The 18638-nt window shown below is 38.6% G+C and overlaps 1 protein-coding gene across 4 annotated transcripts in view; it reads left to right on the forward strand.

Annotated features, from left to right (window-relative positions):
• Positions 1–955: 955 nt before the first annotated feature.
• Positions 956–18638, forward strand: part of acvr2aa (activin A receptor type 2Aa) — a 43793-nt gene continuing 26110 nt past the window's right edge. The window contains exons 1-3 of one of the 4 annotated variants that reach the window (XM_057336356.1): positions 956–2173; positions 13633–13846; positions 16201–16349. In XM_057336356.1, the coding sequence (XP_057192339.1) occupies positions 2119–2173; positions 13633–13846; positions 16201–16349 (418 nt within the window). In that variant the 5' untranslated portion in view covers positions 956–2118. The remainder of the gene's footprint in view (positions 2174–13632; positions 13847–16200; positions 16350–18638) is intronic. The other 3 variants (XM_057336358.1, XM_057336357.1, XM_057336359.1) reach the window with 3 other exon arrangements.

An 18638-nucleotide genomic window follows, 5' to 3' on the forward strand; every position in this document is an offset into this window, starting at 1 on the left:
TGAAAAAAATGCTTATGGTTAAATAGGGCATCGGGATTATGTGTGAATATTTGTGGATCAGATTACATAGGCTGCATTGGGCCAGGTTGAGAGATGCTATTATGTTTCAACGAGAGCAGCACACAAATCACAAAGAGCAGACCTCTGTGGAGACCTTGTGATGTAGATTTGACATCTTTCTCAATTAAAAATGTGGAATTTTAAGTTACAAGGTATGGTTATACGCCTGTTTTGTGTTTCTCGTATGCCAAAAACAGTGGTCACCACTGGCCATGACAACTTCACATCTACCACACCATCTGTTTAGCAGCCACGATTGTATAAACATTTTTGGAGAAATCAGCTTTTTTATGCAAGTTAAAAAGCATATTGCACTTCAAGCCCTGTTATAAATTCTCTTGTGGGATTTCCTAAATTAACAAATGATTTAGCTGAGGAAATTTTGTGGGACTTGTGTTACATTTATATAAAGCAAAAGACAAATTGTTTATGCTAATTATTGATCAAATTAAAAAGATGAAGAATGATAGCAGTTTAGCAACAAGAATAAGTGAAGTCATTATTTAGACATTTTATTATTTTTAGCAAAAGAAGTATTCATTTTCATGAATGAAATCAGATCTATACCAAAACATAGACTGAGAATTATTGTTCTGAGGTCCATCCTGCAATTGAATTAAATAATTGTCCATTTAGATAAGTTAGTGGGTGTTACATCACAGATATGATAATAGCCTACACTACTATTAACCTAGTGAATATCTAACAGGCAACATTAGGAATGCACGTCATACCACTGCCACACACAAACCCCTCACAAGAGAAGGCAGGCATTATCTGGACCCAGCCCAGCCGTCTAATTGGTTAATGTATTTGCATCCACTTGTCTGATAGGTCAAAATGCTTGTAAATCAGTACGGCTCTGCGCGCACGTAAAAAATGGGCGGGTGAAGGCAGCGGAGGGCAGAAAAAAACAAAAACAATCCGCCCGGGCGTCCATCTTGAATACAGTAAGCCATCGGTGACTGACAGCCACGGAGAGGGAAATTGCGATAAATTGAGTTCAGACCGCCCTGTAAAGTCAAGCGACCGCGACAACCCGGCCAATGCACACGGAAGGATTACATTTAGCGACATTATCGATTAATTCCGTCTTATTTTTTCGTCCTATTCCCGGCGGGGCTGATGAAGTTATTTCGGAGGTTGTGCGTGCGTGCTTAGCTTTATTCAACTGTCGACATTCGTTAGTTTAAAAGGATCGTTTCTTATATCTACATACCCTGGTTGTTCTTGAGACTCTTTCTGCTGTTGTTCCTTGCAGCGTCGACTCAATAAAATACGGCGGGAATGTGGATATAACACGTTTGACCATAGTCCTTCACTGTCAACTTGAGCTTGCGCGGAGCTCGTGCGTTCGCTGAATCGTGCGCGTGACCCCGTTTATTTCAGTTTATATACGATCTGTTATAGTACACAGATACTATATACTGCATATATATTCTGTCAAGTAACAGTTATGTGGAAACTTAATTTGGGATACGGTAATTCCATTTTTAGAGCCGTGGACGTAGATTCATTTGTTGTACTGCCTTAGACTTTTCAGATGGAGTGATTTGGAGCCATTGCTTTGATTGAAATATTAGCTCCATTGCATCACTAGGAATATATATATATATATTTTATGGCAGGTTTTATGCATAGGCTGGCCAGTCGTTCTGATCATTGGGGATGGGAGCTGGCCCACTTACTGAAAGAGCTTATTGAACGGGCTCGTTTATTCTGAGCGCGCGACAGTGCAACATTTCATAGTTACAGTATTCTTACGCATTGGCATTTCGTCGTTACTGATATGGGCTTTAAGAGGGACTGTACTTCTAAAATATCGCTATATTTCTAAAACATAATCGACTTTGAATAAACTGTCACCAGTGGACACTTTGTTGCTGTTTTTCAATCACCGAACCTAAGGAGTATAAACTGGCATTGGATTTGTGCTTTGGCATACATCACTGAATCTGTGACATGGATGTGTTTCACTGACTGTCGATCAATAGTGTTTTGAGGGAAACTTGAATGCAAACGCTTGGATTTTGTGTCAAAAGGCAGTAGATTGAAAAAATGGGACCTGCAACAAAGCTGGCGTTTGGAGTGTTCCTCATCTCTTGCTCCTCAGGTGGGTATTAACGTGTGCGTAAATATATTTTAAAACCCTTACAACTTAAGCCCATAGCATAGAACAGAGCATGCAGAGTGCTTATTTGTACCATGTAATGTCTTTGTTATGTGTGTATGTGCCACCGGTGGATGTTTCTCGTGTTACTCCGCATTGAGATCGAATTCACTGGATTCTCGTAAAATAGCCATACACCGCCATCTGAATATAATACGAGCATGCACCGCACGGGAGCAACAGTCATTTACTGTCAGGATTGTGCAACTTATTTTCACAATAACTAGTCTGACGAGTCCTCAACATGAATCTCTGCTCTGTGGAGTTGTGAAAACACACTAGTGTGGAGCTTCTGTGTGCGTGTGTAATATTGACGGATTATTGTGCATTTGCATACATGTTTTATATGTTGCATGTAAACCCCCTCTACTGGTAGCTCTTTTATAGATTATTCATTTGTATGAGTACAATCCTGATTTTAAAAAGGAAAATCATTTTAATCGATTTGATGAAGCTGGCTGGGCCAAAGGTCATATTTGCATGTGAGAGCATTAGATAAGATATGAGTACTGAAGTTACATGAGCATATTTGATATGCATTTTAAGGATTATCTTTGTTCAAAAGCGTGCCCGATCAAGGAATAGAACAGACTGCAAGGCAATTGGAAGATATTCCATAACAGACTTCATAAGATCAAAGTCTGAATTCTGCTTATATTGAAAGATGCATAAGAGGCACAGTTTGTGCCTGAACTCCATGTTCCCTCATACTAGATTGCACTTGCCCACACAGTTCTGCTCTTTTGGATACAGAGACATTTTATTGATTGTTATATTTAAGCATATTGGTTTGCTATTTATATCAGTATAAAGGCAGAAGCATCTAGAACGGTTTATGGAACATTACCTTTTGGGTCACATTGCATATGCTCTCGGAGGAATCGGTGTTCACTAATGTGATGAGCTTTTAGACCTCTGTAGATCTCAGCTTGTAGTAATGTGAGGAACGTTATACCCATTTGATGTTTGGATCTTGTGTACTCCTGTTAGAGCATCAGTCGGACGGTTTTTAAATTCAGAGCCACATGTAAGATTGCAGTCAGTAAGCTCTCCTGTACCAAGAAGTGCTTGTTACACAACTATGTTTCCATGAAACAATGACTTACAGTTACAGTATGTTGCTGGATGTCTTTTATGGCCCACATGTGCCACATATGTTACAGTAAATAATGAATGGTTTGCCTTATTTGAGCTTTATGGAAGCTTTCAAAGCAAAAAGCTCAGCCAGGCTGTTGTCTGGGCCTGAGAGAATTTAGTCTGAGCACTTATAGTCAAAGGTAAATTATGGCGACTGGTATCATCTAGGGATGCACCGATTATGATTTTCCATGGCCGATACCAATTTTTTACAAGCAAACTGGCCGATTCCGATACCGAATTCCGATTTTTTTTTCCCTTTAAGCAACAAACAAGAAAAAAATTAGAGTATAAACAACATGTTTATTTGGTTTTTCACAGGCCAAACTGGCTTTGGCTATTGAAAACAATAACTGTAACCATCTTAAATTTAAAGGCAGTAACTGCACAATAAGCACATTCAATCCAAAGATGGTACAGGTATTTAGCATTTAGCTATTTTTCAATTGGGTTTAAAGTTAAACTACATAAAACTGGCCTTAAAAATGAAAAAAAAACTATTCATGTGAAATTAAAGGCAACAACTGCATAGTTCAACAGATTAAACAACTCAATCAACACAATATCAACAACCCGAACAGAGACTTTACTTATCAGCACTCAATTTTTGTTTTTAAAATTGGTGTAAAGAAAAAGGGATTTATCAGTGAAAGTAAATTAAACCAAAGTATATAAAGAAATTATTCCAAATTGTTAAATCAAATGAAGATTAGTGCTGGTGCTTTTTAAATCAAAGTCAAAAGAGGCTATAAGTTTAATGTAAAATAAAAATAATCATCCTTAACAGAACTGACGTTTATTTCTGGCTTTTTAAAAGTGAATGCACGTTCTTCTTTACAAAAATAAGCATTTCAACTTTGTCACAACTTAGTCTGTTTCATTTCTCATCCAACACGTGAGAAGCCGAGATAAACAAACGTTCGCTGTTGACGCTTGTGCAAGGCGCAGACAGGTATGCAAGCTCAGCGAGCGCAGGAAAGCGGCTCCTATGTGTGTGCCAATAACATTACACCAACGGCTGTTCGCTTCTTGGTAGCTGTGCCTCAGACAGATAGCTCTGCATTTCCAGTACTGTAGGGCCGCCCGTGTCATGAATCCTGCTGACAGATTTCGAAATACTTTCACACAAATGACATGTTCGCGATTGATTCGAATGTGATCTGTGTATGCGGCCGCGGGAGCACTTCCGGAAAAAAAATCGGTCGTAAAAAACAAAAACCGGCCGGTTCCGATTTATGGCCGGTCAACCGGTGCCTCCCTAGTATCATCTAAACCAGGTACAAAGAAAAACAGGAACCTTTCAAAGAAAACCCTGACATCATGACTCTATATGACATATACACAGATTTTGATGTTAAGCTTTTCCAGGTACTTGTCTTTTAGACTAGTAAAACCGGTCGTTTACCTGTCCGAAAGCTTACTTCATCCCAAAACAGATAACAGCAGTAGACAACTGTTAATGTGAAGCCTTGATATTGTAATTTCTGTAATGGACTGGCGATTCTATAGGTTTCTCAATACAGATTAATTATTGTTCTCGAATGGATTGCATGAGTTTAAACAGATAAAAATTAATTATGTAATTTTTCAGTTTCTATTAGTATCTATTTAAACTGTTTGCGTCACATCAGGTTGTAGTGCACTATAGACGAAATCAAAGCATTACAGTTTAAAGCAAATGCTCGTCTAGTATTAATGTACAAAGGCACACTTGAGTTTTGGTGTAGAACAGATCACCTTATCAGTGATAAATTGACTCCTAGTATCTGCTTTTTGTTTTTAGTTTGATAATGGTAGTACAAACCCGTTGTATTAGGATTAAGGGAATGAGCAAGGTTTAAGTTTAAAACAAGCAGAACCCAGAGAGTGTGCATCCTCGTGCCAGGATTCTATACAATGACGCCTTTATGCTCAATGTTTTCTGTTCTTATGAGAGTGTTACAGTGTTGAGTAAACTATACAAAATATGCATAATGGAAGTATTACTGTTTCCACTTGCACTGTTTTTTCCACTTAAACATTTCTTTCCATTTTAAAGGGGCGATGAATTAAAATCACAATTTTAACACGAGCTTTTGTTATATAAGAGGGAATCGTATTCACGTGAACATCATGTAAGTGTCAGAACTGAAAACACCCTTGTTACTGAGATTACATCTGTTATTGACAGCAGGCCCAGCGAACGGCAGGTTCTGGAATGCACCTATCATAGGTTGAACACCGCCTCCACAGAAAGAATATCAACGACCGCGCATGACAGAACCAGTGGCGCGGAACCAGATAGAGCGAAATGTCGTTAAAGATAGCTCAATATTGTGCCATCCCAGGTTGTGGAAGAATACAGTCGCTGCATAACCTTCCTTCGGATTCCGATATTACTGCCCATGTTCATTGTTTTAACTGTAATGCACCACAACAGCCAAGTGACTTGCGTGACCCGCCTTATTCCCCTGTGCCACCCACTTGAGGGGCGCAATCCACTGTTTGAGAACCCAAACCTCTGGTCTAAAGGTCCATGATGGCCACTCCATGAAATACATAGCAATATATTGTATCGTGACCCATCTATCGTGATATGTATCGTATCGGGAGGCACTTGCCAATACACAGCCCTAGTACGCAGCTAATTACTGTTTGTCATGAAAGTACAGAAGGGATGTGTCACAAACTACTGGTCGTGCTCTGACTTTATTTCGCTGTAGTTTTTTGAGATGCTGTGCTGCTATTTAGTAATCTTTTTGTATGGTAATTGGAAAGAAACAAACATAAATTAATGTCAGACTCGTAACCCAGATGAAGCCTATTACACTCTGAGGTTGAACACCTTGCCAGGGGTTAGAAGTACAGTACTTAATGCATCTTATCAGATCCATGCTTTATTTGCACCCCAAAATGAGAGTTCTGTCATCATTTACTCACCCTCAGGTTGTTCCAAACCTGTATAAATGTCTTGTTCTGATGAACACAGAGAAAGATATTTGGAAGAATGTTAGTAACCAAACAGTTCTCATCCCCCATTTACTGCCATAGTAGGTCAAATGAATACTATGGGATTCAATGGGGGATGATCTGTTTGGTTACTGACATTCTTCCTAATATCTTCCTTTGTGTTTAGCAGAACAAAGAAATGGTGTCAGAATTTTCATTTTTAGGTGAACTTTCCCTTTAAGAATCGATTGTGAAAATCGATACCGATTATTGGCCGATATATCGGTGCATCTCTATTCACAGTATTGTGGACAGGTTGTATTTAATGTATGCATTCTGGTTGCTTGAGGAGGAGAGCATGGGAAACAACTTTGGCTTAGTTTGACTTAGTTTAGTTGTGTTTTTTTCAGTAAAGTATCTTTATCCAGATGTAATCAGTGTTCTCGGCTGCACCATGTTTCTTTAATGACAATTGGATGAATGTTTTTCAGCCCTTGTATCAGATGTCGATATGAACCCATGCACTGCGATGTCACACTGTTAAAATACAATATTTATTCATGAAAGTAAAAAACAGCCAATATTCAAGCATAAGGCTAGACAGACAGGAATTTTAAAAAGGATGCTTGTTCATAACCATTTTGCATGTGGACAGTCCTACATTCAGCTTATTTCTGTGTTTTACAATGTCGATCATGCAAACACATTTCAATTTGATTCTTGTGTGTTTCTTTTGTTTAAAGTGCCAGTGTGTGATTGATAGCTTGACCTTGCGTTGCTTGCTTCGCAGTGTATTTCGATCCTCACCAACTGGACTTCCATGACATAGGCAGGTTGCAGCCACTGCTGCCCAAGATGCAGATGCCTATGTGAATAATTTACAACCACGGTTGACCACTGCTGACGGAAGGGCTATTTGAAATCAAATGTGCTGCCTTTGTCCTCTAAAGGTTTGCTTTGTCCTTTGGCGTAGTTTTCACATTTCCTTTATGACAGATGATTGTGTGGTTAAATCAGGACAGAGTAAATATTGAGTTATGCCACGTATATTAAACGCATCAATTCCTTACTGTAACAGTAGATGTATTGGAGGGTTTATTTATCTGCTTTTTCCAAGTATTCAGTACGAGAGGTTAAAAGTAAAAAAAGTTTCAATTGACCGCTGATTCACTGTTACAGGGTTTTTCCTGCATAGAGAAATTGGAGGCGGCCGCCTCCGTCAAATGTCGTGCCGCCTCAGACTCTCGCCAAAATTATATCGGGTGTCTTCACAAGAAATGCTGCGTGCATTTAACAGACTGTCATTTGTAACTGCAGTTGCGGCATTACGCCACAGTAGAGGCGCTGTTTCGTTATCAGCACACTGAGGCACTAAAGAGTTGCAGAACAAGAGCTGGCTGTGTTTCGCGGCTGTTTGTTTTGCATTCAAGTACGTTTAATTTCTTGAAATTTCTTAAATTAACAATTACGTACATCATTGTAATGTCTTTACACATGCAGTTGGATCGTTGATTCAGCGTATACTGTACACAGCGAGTTCGCCAGTATGAACGCACGTTGCGTTCACAACGACTCGCACACGAATGACTCATTTGAACCGATTCATTTAAACTATTGAACTTTTCAGTCACTAGCGAATATAAGAGATCCTTGAATCATTTAAAGTGAACCACAGAGAATGCAAGATGTGAATGAGCTTTGCTCCTTTTAGTCATTTAGTATGACTGGTTAATTCAGTTAGCTATTTTGGGCTGAAAAGTTATAGTTGAAAATGATAAAAAGCTTTATTTGGTTAAAAAAAACATTTCTGTTTGGTTGAATAAAAGTAATGTTTTATATAACTTCATAATTTTAATTTTTATCTAATTTTATTAGAACTTTCAATATGTCAAAGATATAAAAATGATTTCAGCTTTGTCTTCACATTGATTTTATGTCCAGGACATCACTGAATAACAAAGAGATGAGTAAGTTAAAGAGTTTTCCTTTTTGTATGATAATTACAATTAGGATAAAGTGGAGGGAATAAGGTTAGTCATATTTGTCTCTTAAAAGTATGTTCGTCTTTAGTTTACTAAAGGAACAGTTTGATTAGGAACAGATTCAATGATGTTTCTGGCACAATTAAATGTGTAATTTCCAAATCTGGATTTAGAAAAAACTTCATAGACATGACTGGTACCATGATATGCAGTGAAAGGTTCTTTGAATGACTTTGTAGGACAGTCTATTTTTCCGTCTTGCCATCCCATATCTGATTCAGATATGTTTCTTTGTCTGTGGTGAGAACACCAGACATAACCAAGTCTTTATGTGACGTGGATAATTTCATCAAATGTGGAACATCACAGGTGCCAGTTGTGAGGCCATTTTACTTTATTATTAAAACGGCATCAAAGTAATTGGATAGATATCAAATTGCAATCCAATTGTCCCAGAGCACATAAAAGCACTCAGGTGTGTTAACATGGACAATTTGATGTCTTTTGGACCAATAGAGTAGCAGTTCTATAATCTGATTGCTTACATTTTTTATTGTCTAATATAACAATGTCTTTTGTTGCCTGTATGAGTTTAGCAGAGACGCCGTGATAAATATGTACATTATGGTTAAGACAAAGACCTCTGTTCCTGTGGTCTGGTTCTTGCATATCAGGGGTGTAATGATTCCTGTAAGAAAGGCTGACCTATCCAGTTTACTGCACATTGGTAATACAAAGTATCTCATGTTTAATTAGACTGAACATAAATGTTACAATTTGTAAATTTCCTTAATGGATGTGTGCATGTGTGCGTGTGTATGTGTGAGTGAGTGAGTTGAATGAGAAACTGGTAAAACAGATAAATGAACTAAAGAAATTATGCTCAGATTTGTTTTTTTACTTGCTATGACAAAAGTGGGAACAGTCGGATTGTGTGTATGTAGATGTCTGTGTGAGACCTATTTTAAGAGCTCACTGGAGATGAATGCTTGTAGCCATAACTGTAAAAACAGCAGTAACTGTTTAGCCTGCTATAACGGTACTAACAGTGTCTTCTCTTTCAAATGCACAAAAGTTATCATGAGCATAACTTAACCTACACAAAACTCTAAATAATAGATAGATAGATGTTTTTGACTTGTCTAGGAAATCATCATGAGATGCTTTAACATTTCCAAATGCGGTCACTTAACTCGCAGCATTCATGTGTAATGTTCAAGGTTTTCTTCATTTTTAATTCATTCTTCCACCGGCCACATATATTTACAGTTTGCTTGGCCATTTTTCCCTCGAATAATCCTGCTTACTCAGATGAGACTGTATCCCAGCGTCTCATTTTGAAATTGAGAGCTGTTCAGCAGAAGGGTGAGGGCTGTTGTTGGCCAAGAGCAGTCATGGAATATGGGTCAAAGATTTATTCTTCTCCTGGTTAGTGAAGATGGTAGGGTGTGCTGTTCTTTCCATTTACTGCTTGATTTTTACTATTCAGTTTTACCAGATGTTTATGATAGCTCCAGAAGCCATTATAGTAATGGGGTGCCCTATCTTTTTATTTACAGTCAGTAAACATGATTATTCCTCTGTTGATCTTTTAAGTATATGTCTTATGTACCAGTCGTCTTCTCTCTGCCTTGATTTGGATGCGACTGTATTTCCAGCAGATCGCCCTCCTGATACTGATAACAGTAATTTATGTCTCTGGAAAAAAATGCTGAAAAGGGTGATAAGAGAATTCATTATTATTTTGTTCTATAAATCTACAGTTTATGAGAAAAAGGTTCAGTAGATTCATTTAGGATTTGGCAACCTTACACATTTTCATTTGTAACTTAGTTTTTTAGGTTTTTAAAAGGAATTGGCCAGCATGTTATGTTGTATGTTTTTCTATATACTAGGGTGTGACGAGACACTTATCTCACGAGACGAGACAAGACATGAGACTGGGTTCACGAGAACGAGACAAGATTTTTTGACTTTAAAGAAATCCTCAATAATAAAATATATACCTTAACACAAAATGTAGGCATTATAAAATCAACTTGTACTTTATGAAACACATTAAACTTCTATTTTAATGAATAATATTGTGCAGTAATAAACAATATGTAAACACTGCAAAATGTTTTGTCACAAACTCAAATGACACAAAATGTATGCTTAGTTTTCTTAACAGGCGTAGCTTTTAGAAAAGAGCTGTGGTTGTTTTCTCTATGCTTTTGCATAGTGCTCGTGTTAGCAGAGGTGGCGATCATTTCACACTGTCAATCCTCCTTCCTCCACCGTCATAGCCTTCAGAGAAACAGGTAAAACTACATAAACACATCATTTTGTGCTTGTAGTGCACATATGTAAGAGACAGAGGATCCGTTTCTGAAGAGATTTGCCTGTGAATGTGTTTAAAATAACGTAACGTGAACTTGAAATTGCTATACGTACTTGTGGTACAGGCAGCTCAGCTGCTGTTCAGCCGTGCGCTGCGCGAACTGCCGTAACCACTAGTGCATATTCATGTTCATGCGCGAAGCGCTGTAGATGCTAGCAAACGTTGAAACCCGTCCATCTAGCAAGTGTTTACATAGAAAAACGGTGGGATAGTACCGTCTATGAATGGCCAGGCCGGTCACTGTGGCTCACAGCACGCACATACTTTATGCAGTTATTAGCGTGTTCTCTACAGTAATGAAAACAGATCGCACCACAACAAAATGTGCACTCACACAAATGCTTTTGAGGTCGCACATGGGTTTAGGGAGCATATGCGACTAAAATGGTCGCAATTTCGAGCCCAGCACTCCCATCATGTCAATTGCATAAGGAAATTGTGTTCTCGTCACACCCCTATATACTATATATGTGACCCTGGACAACAAAACTTATGGGTCAATTTTTCGAAATTGAGATTTTTTACATAATCTGAAAGCTGAATAAATAAACTTTCTATAGATGTACGAGTTGTTAGAATAGGACAATATCTGGCTGAGATACAACCGTTTAAAACTCTGGAATCTGAGGGCGCAAAAAATCAAAATATTGAGAAAATTGCCTTTGAAGTTGTTAATCAGGGGCACTGTGGCAGACCATCCACTCACAAAAATAAAGTTTTTATATATTTAAGGTAGGAAATTTACAAAATATCTTCATGGAACATGATCTTTACTTAATATCCTAATGATTTTTGGCATAAAAGAAAAATCGATAATTTTGACCCACACAATGTATTTTTGTCTTTTACTAAAAATGTTCCCGTGCTACTTAAGACTGGTTTTGTGATCCAGGGTCACATATATTGTTTTTGCAGTCATGCTGCAGATCAGTTATAGTTCTAATTTTAGCTGCGCGCGTGTGTGTTGTAACTGGACGTTTTTGTGATAATAAAGAAAGTGCCATGCAATAAAGCTCTTGTTGGACTGTATCTGCGGCGTTAGAGTGGATTATATTGTGGACTACCTCATGATAAACTGAATTTCTGCAGAGAGAGATATGTTCGCAAACGGCAAGTGTGACCTAAGTATTTTTAGAGTGTACCGCCTGAGGTGCTGTTTGTGACATTGAAGAATGCAAGAATAATCTTCCTGTTACGGCTTGATTTCTACAGTATGTTCTGCACACATTTCTTGGTGGTTTCTTTGGAGTGTGGGCAGGCGCTGCCATCACTTTTTTAAAGGTGTGCTGCCACTTCTCAGATACTTGACCTGAAGCATGAGCTGTTTCTTGTAGCACAGTATATAAATGTCATCTCAAATGTTGCCGTGCCATCTCCAGTGGACTCTTGCAAACAAACCAAATGATTACTTTTGTTGCATTCTTACAGAGAAAGAACTACTGATGTGTGCTTGCTGAATGTTTCAACTCAGAGATTCAGACCGTTTTAGAATAATACAGGTTTGTCATTTAACATTCCAGTATGCTACAAAGTAGCCACAGAAAAGAATGTAGAAGAGACTATACAGTTCTACATCATGTTTGATTCGGATGGTTGTGCATTTGTGAACAAATGATCATTTCCTGCCAACAAAATGTCATAAAATGTTTGTATGCATGGAAATATTTCCAAATTCACTCTACTTTAATAATCGCATGTCATCTTACAATCACGCGTATCCACCTACAGGACGCCCACACATCATCTTAAATGGCGAGAAAGAAAGAATAAATTAAATCAAATTTGTGACCCTGCCTGTGAAAACCCATCTCAAGTCTTTTTTTCTGCATAAAGCATTCTACATAGTGTAAAGAATATTGTGCGAAACTATAACCTTGAGATCTTTAATATTGACGTGTAAGGGCCATGTCAAAGATTGGAATCAATGTTTAGGAACTTTTGTTATTTATTTTAATTCAAAAGAACAAGTGACACTAAAATCATTCATTTCAGCATTATGTATGAAAACTTAAGTACTGTATCTAGAAATCTGTCTATCATTTACACAGATAACATGCATATTGGCTATTTTCATGATTTTTGGCTATACAGTATGACTACTTTGATGCTCCTAACGTCATTATAAGATTGTGAGACTTCAGCCTGGATTTTACAGGCAGACTTACATTTATAAAGGAATGAAAAAATAAAGTCACCCCGGTGATGTACCAAAATATTTATATGCATGCTATGAGAACAGCGTATTTCTCAGTATCTTGCATTACGAGTCCCTTTCTTCCTCTGTCAACGTAAGATCAAATCCATGAAATTTTAGGATCAAATCCGACTATACTGGTAATTTACAACTGCAGCCGCGGAATCCACAATTAGCTCTGCATTCCTTTACAATGATGCATTGCTCACTGGTTTTGTTCATTAAATCCTCTAGATGGTTTCAATCTTGTGTGTTAAGTGAACATGATGACATGGTGTGTGTTATTTCACAACATGCATCACATCAGAGCAGGGTTCACACGCGATCTGAATTGCGGTTGTTTCAGGAAGTAGTTGTGTAACCGCCCTCCACCACATCCTGTTCTAGATCGGCCCTTCAGTCTTAATCGCAGTCACTTCTCTAAGTTTGTTGTTTTGGTTAACCACGACACCCTTGTTTACTTACTTTCTTAACCATTGGGTAGTGCATGAGCAGTTTGAGGTCACGTCTGCGGATTTCACTTTCATGGATTGTTTTAACCCCTCTTCCCCCCAGGATTACATATATGTTCTGTTATCAATGTTTTACTAAATCAGGCTAAATATTCAGCTCGCTGTTGTACATCTAACAGTTTCAGACCTTCAGCATCTTCAGTGATTGACATTCATGTGTCAATCACCTTGTGGCAGTTTAGTATGGTTTGCTTGAAAAGTTTGCTGTGTCTTGTGAAGGGTGTTTTGAGTCTTAATCTCTGAGTTTCCTGTGCTTCTGGTTTCAGGTGCCATTCTCGGCCGCTCGGAGACACAAGAGTGTGTGTTATACAACTACAGCCCCCCCAGCGGCGAGAGCCGAGGGAACCGGAGTGGCATTGAGACATGTGTAGGTGAGAAGGACAAGAGATGTCATTGCTTCGCAACTTGGCGAAATGTGTCTGGATCGGTGGAAATAGTAAAGCAAGGCTGCTGGCTTGATGATATCAACTGCTATGACAGGTAATCTATAGTACTCGTGCCTATTTTACAAAACTAGAGTGCCGTATATATAAATGCTACCTTGAATGTAGCTACTCAAGAAGAACTGTATGGTCATTATTTTTTCAGTTAAAAATCTGCTTTGCACTGTAGAAGGCCTTAGTTCTTTGTAAAAAAAAAAAAAAAAACATTCCTACAGGTTACGGTACAGGTTACGGAACAGTTTTTACGAGGAATAGTAAAAGCAAAATTCTGTCTGTCATCATTTACTCACCCTCGTCATATCAAACCTTTATGACTTTCTTTTTCTGCAGAACACAAAATATATTATATTTGAAGAATGATGGTAACCGAACAACAATCGGTTTTGTACAATAGAACAATAGAAGTGAATGGCACCGCTGTTCGGTTACCAACATTCTTCAAAATATCTTCTTTTGTGATCTGCGGAGGAAAAGGTCATACAGGTTTGAAATGACAAGAGGGTGAGTAAATGATGACAGAATTTTCATTTTTCTCTTTAAGTAAGTCAAACTTTGTTATTATAGCACAAATTTGACACAACCGTATTTGATCATAGAACATAGACAATCTGCTATAATCAATTACCGCAACAGACGCCATGTGACATTGCAACACATTTTAAAAAGTATCTTTTCCATGTTATTTACAGTTTTGGTAAACCTAACCAGCTGTGCTAGCAATTCGCAACAAACAAAAACTTTTTTTAATGTTAGAGTGTTGAACTGCATCTGTCGACGTGGTCACACCAGACGCAATGCAGCACTGTGACAATTTAAAAAACTTTATTTAAAGACCACTTCGGAAGATGTAAACGACGCTGGTGCAACGCTGGTCAAGAACTTCCTTTTTCCGTTTTTTTAACACTACACAAACGTTTGACCAAAATACAACTAACAGAATATCTGTAACCAAATCAAAACGTTAAAGGAATATCTTTAATAAATGATCAAATATAATATCAAATAAATCAACACTGAAACTGGACTTCTTAACTCAAAGTTTAAAGCTTGCAAAGTGGTCTATATAAAATGCATAGCAACTAGCCATGTTTTTCCAGCGTGGCTAGTTATGACCAAAACTATAAATAACATGGACAAGATACCTTTTTTGATGCGTTGCTTTGTTGTGTCATGTTTGAAGAGGTAATCGTGTATACTTTTATAAAAACTTTTATACTTTTTTTTATACGCGTTGTTCCAGCCCTAGACGATATTTAACATAAGATCAAGGTAACAATATACAAGCGATTTACACACTTTGTAAATAGTTCGTCCTCTGTGCTGTACTCAATACAGACAGAATACAACATGTAATATTGTACACATCCACAAACACTTCCTTCTGAAAATGGCACACGTTTATAGCGGTCTTTGAGATAAGCCCTATGTAAACATGTTTTTATGCTGAGGTTTATTTGTGAACCCTATGACCGCTGACTATAATAGAGGAGATATTAAAGACGCTCTTATCAGCATATCTTCCCCTATGCAACAGGTAGAGCTGATGGCAGATCAGGAAAAAAATTTTTATTTAGCAGAAGTGTTTCGATAGCGTGCAAAGGCAGCAGCACTTGTCCTGTCCTAGCATGCTGCTGAACCTGTTTACCTCTCTCTTGAACTAGGTTTTTTTAAACGTACGTTGAGATGCCATGTCAAGTCTTTTGGTAGCTCGACAAGCAGTGTGGGTGCCTAATGGCGCGTGTATGTAGCAAATGTAAACAACAGCAAGAATCGCTTTCCTTTTGGCGTTTTTCCAGTTAAAAAGGCTCTGGAATGTCATGCACTCCACTCCCGTTTGTTCAGTTGTGTGTTTGTGTATCTTTAGGATTATTTGTGTTTTGCTAAGCTTTGTTTATCTTCTTTAAGCCAACCTGAAAGCTCAGCTTTGATGTGGGCTGCTCAAAGTATCTTTGGCATAAGCGTTTCCGCCCATGTGTATTTGTTAGCTCACTGACCCGGGCGAAATCGAAATAAACCTGTCATGTTTGAGCAAACGCACATCTTAATTATCTTTAGGAGTTGTGCAGTCTTTATTTTCCCAATCAAATCGAAACTGACATTGAAACAAAGACCTTTGTGAGGCCTTGGGTGCTGTTAGAAAACCCAAGGTCGACAAACAGGCTATACAACAACAATGACAACAGCGATTTGGTTTGCAAAAATAGTATTGAATTTGACGTGAATAACAATATTGTGAGGGATGGAGGTACAGTGCGTTCGGTCGTTTTATTGTGTGCTTGAGTGACAAAATATTAAAAATACGTCTCATTCACGTGGCCTATCCATTGCAAGTCAATCCGTGTTTTCCATTGCAACTGATTTTGACAGCTCTGTTTGTTTTTGCTCTTTCAGCACCGAGTGTGTGGAGAAGAAGGAGGATCCGGACGTGTTCTTCTGCTGCTGTGAAGGCAACATGTGCAACGAGAAGTTCTTCTACAACCCCGACCCGCCAGTTCTGAGTAAGGCCCCCTTCAGCGACACAAACAGCAAAGTCTTTAAGGGTACTGGACGTTTTTCAGTTCTGCCCGTGTCCCATCACCCCTTCTGTTGTAATTGTGCTGGTGTTTATGTGAACCCGTTTGGTCTTTGTGTCTCACCATAACCCATATTTCCCAACCTCATCATGAAAATCATTATTTAGCTCGACATTCCTCTCAGGTGTTTTTCGTGACTGTGCTTGTTCAAAGTCGAGCTCACTGCTTTTTTCTTACCTATTACAAACCGCTTTAGTGTTTCTATGTGCTGATTTGTGAACAGCGCTCCCACTGCGCGTTGTGTTTGTGTAAAGATGTGTGCTCCCACGCAGACCGATAAAAATTCATACCTGAAAATGTGTGGAAAAATGGTTGGTTTCTCCAGTCAGAGCTTAGTTAAAAGTCTCTGTGGACAACTCATAGGGCTAATTATAAAGATGAGTCGGATATAAAGGGAAACTTTCAGAACAGAATGACGTATATGTGGCATAAATACAATCAGGTTTACTAGAGTGTAACCGATACTCAAAACTTATCTTTAAAGTATAGGAATGGACAGTAGTGCTTCAAAGCGAATGAGTAATTTGGCAACAAGCCTAAATGTTTCATTTTGTGAGCAAAAATGTTCCATGTCTTACCTGAAACCCTGCATGCATTCAATAAGCAGGGGATATTGACTGTTTCATGGATAGATAGATAGATAGATAGATAGATAGATAGATAGATAGATAGATAGATAGATAGATAGATAGATAGATAGATAGATAGATAGATAGATAGATAGATAGATAGATAGATAGATAGATAGATAGATAGATAGATAGATAGATAGATAGATCGATCGATCGATCGATAACACATAAGAAGATATTTTGAAGAATGTTGGTAACCAAACAACGTTGTCCCCATTGACTTCCATTGCATTGACATAAAACCACAAAGACATTTCTCAGAATATCTTATTTTGTGTTACATAAAAGAAAGAGTATGTACAGGTTTTAAACAACATGAGGGTGAATAAATGATGACAGATTTTTTTATTTTTTGATGAACTATCCCTTTAACTGCATACTGCACATGAGGTCATGGGTTTGATTCCAAGGGAATACATATACAGTGATAAAATGTTTAGCTTGAACGCACCATGGATTCATCGCTTTTGGCTGAAGTCTCTGCCTAATGCATGTAAAAAAGTATTTGGCCTTTCAACAGCATAGCGTGCTACTTCAGCCCCAGAGCGGACCGTGTCTTTTAGATTACCAGAGCTGATCTGTTGGCTTTATCTCCTCTGAGTAAATACTGACATCAACATCCTCTTAACTAAATGAGGGATGGAGACATGTAAGCAAATACAGACCCAGCGCTGGTGTTGGCTGTTCTATTCTGGTGACCTGCTGCTCCCGGGTCCCCTGCAGGGGCCATTTTTACATTTCAGCGATTGTGATTTATTATTACGAAAAGGTTGCAGTATTGCTTGCGTGCAGCCGGAGTTTCATAAGCCGTGCCTGAAGAATTTTCACACTACAACTGAGTTAAAGAGAGTCTTCAGTACTTCAGTAGCAGAGGATGTGGGTGAGGGTGGGTGTTGGGGGGTCTTGCGAATGTGCTTATGTAATAGGTCTATTTCTAGCACTGACTCACTCCATATGGAATGATCTTGATGCGAAATGCAAAAGCCCAAAAGGACGCAGAGAAAGCGAACCAAAATTTCTCTGAACTCCCTCTCTTTGAATACAGAGTAGTGTGTGTGTTGTGACCTTGTGACCAGGGTGCCTTAATGGCCGCGTATGGCGTCACTTCCTTTCCGAACAGGGGGAAGGGTGGGACGGATGAGAGTGGGTTGTAGGGGGAGGATTTGTTTTTCTATGCATATGCTGTAATCCGGAGTCCTTAACCCACTTCCAGCTTTAATTCCAGAGCTGGCACGAGAGAGCAAAGATAGCGTCATGAACGGGATCTCTCTGTAACCGCAGCAGGACCAGTGCTAATACGAGTTCAGATGAGGTTCTGTCGGGCAGATTGCCCCCGTGGCCGGGCAAATGGGAAGTGCTTTGCCATAACATAAGAGCGAGAAAACGCTGCATTGCTGGCCAACAGCCACAGCACAATCTGATCTCTGAGTGCAGCATTAGAGCCAGCATGTGTGCACTGATTGAGCGTGCATGCTGTTCTGTGTAAAGCACATGCACGAATACACGGGTGCGGTTTCATTGAACTGCAAGAATTTGCATTTGTATAGCAGCATGTACATAGGAATAAAACTGTTTGTATGAGGGCAGCCTTAAAGGATTCAAGCCATCCACCTTATATTTCAAA

The sequence above is a fragment of the Triplophysa rosa genome, linkage group LG6 (assembly GCF_024868665.1).
Source record: "Triplophysa rosa linkage group LG6, Trosa_1v2, whole genome shotgun sequence".
NCBI classification, from domain to species: Eukaryota; Metazoa; Chordata; class Actinopteri; order Cypriniformes; family Nemacheilidae; genus Triplophysa; species Triplophysa rosa.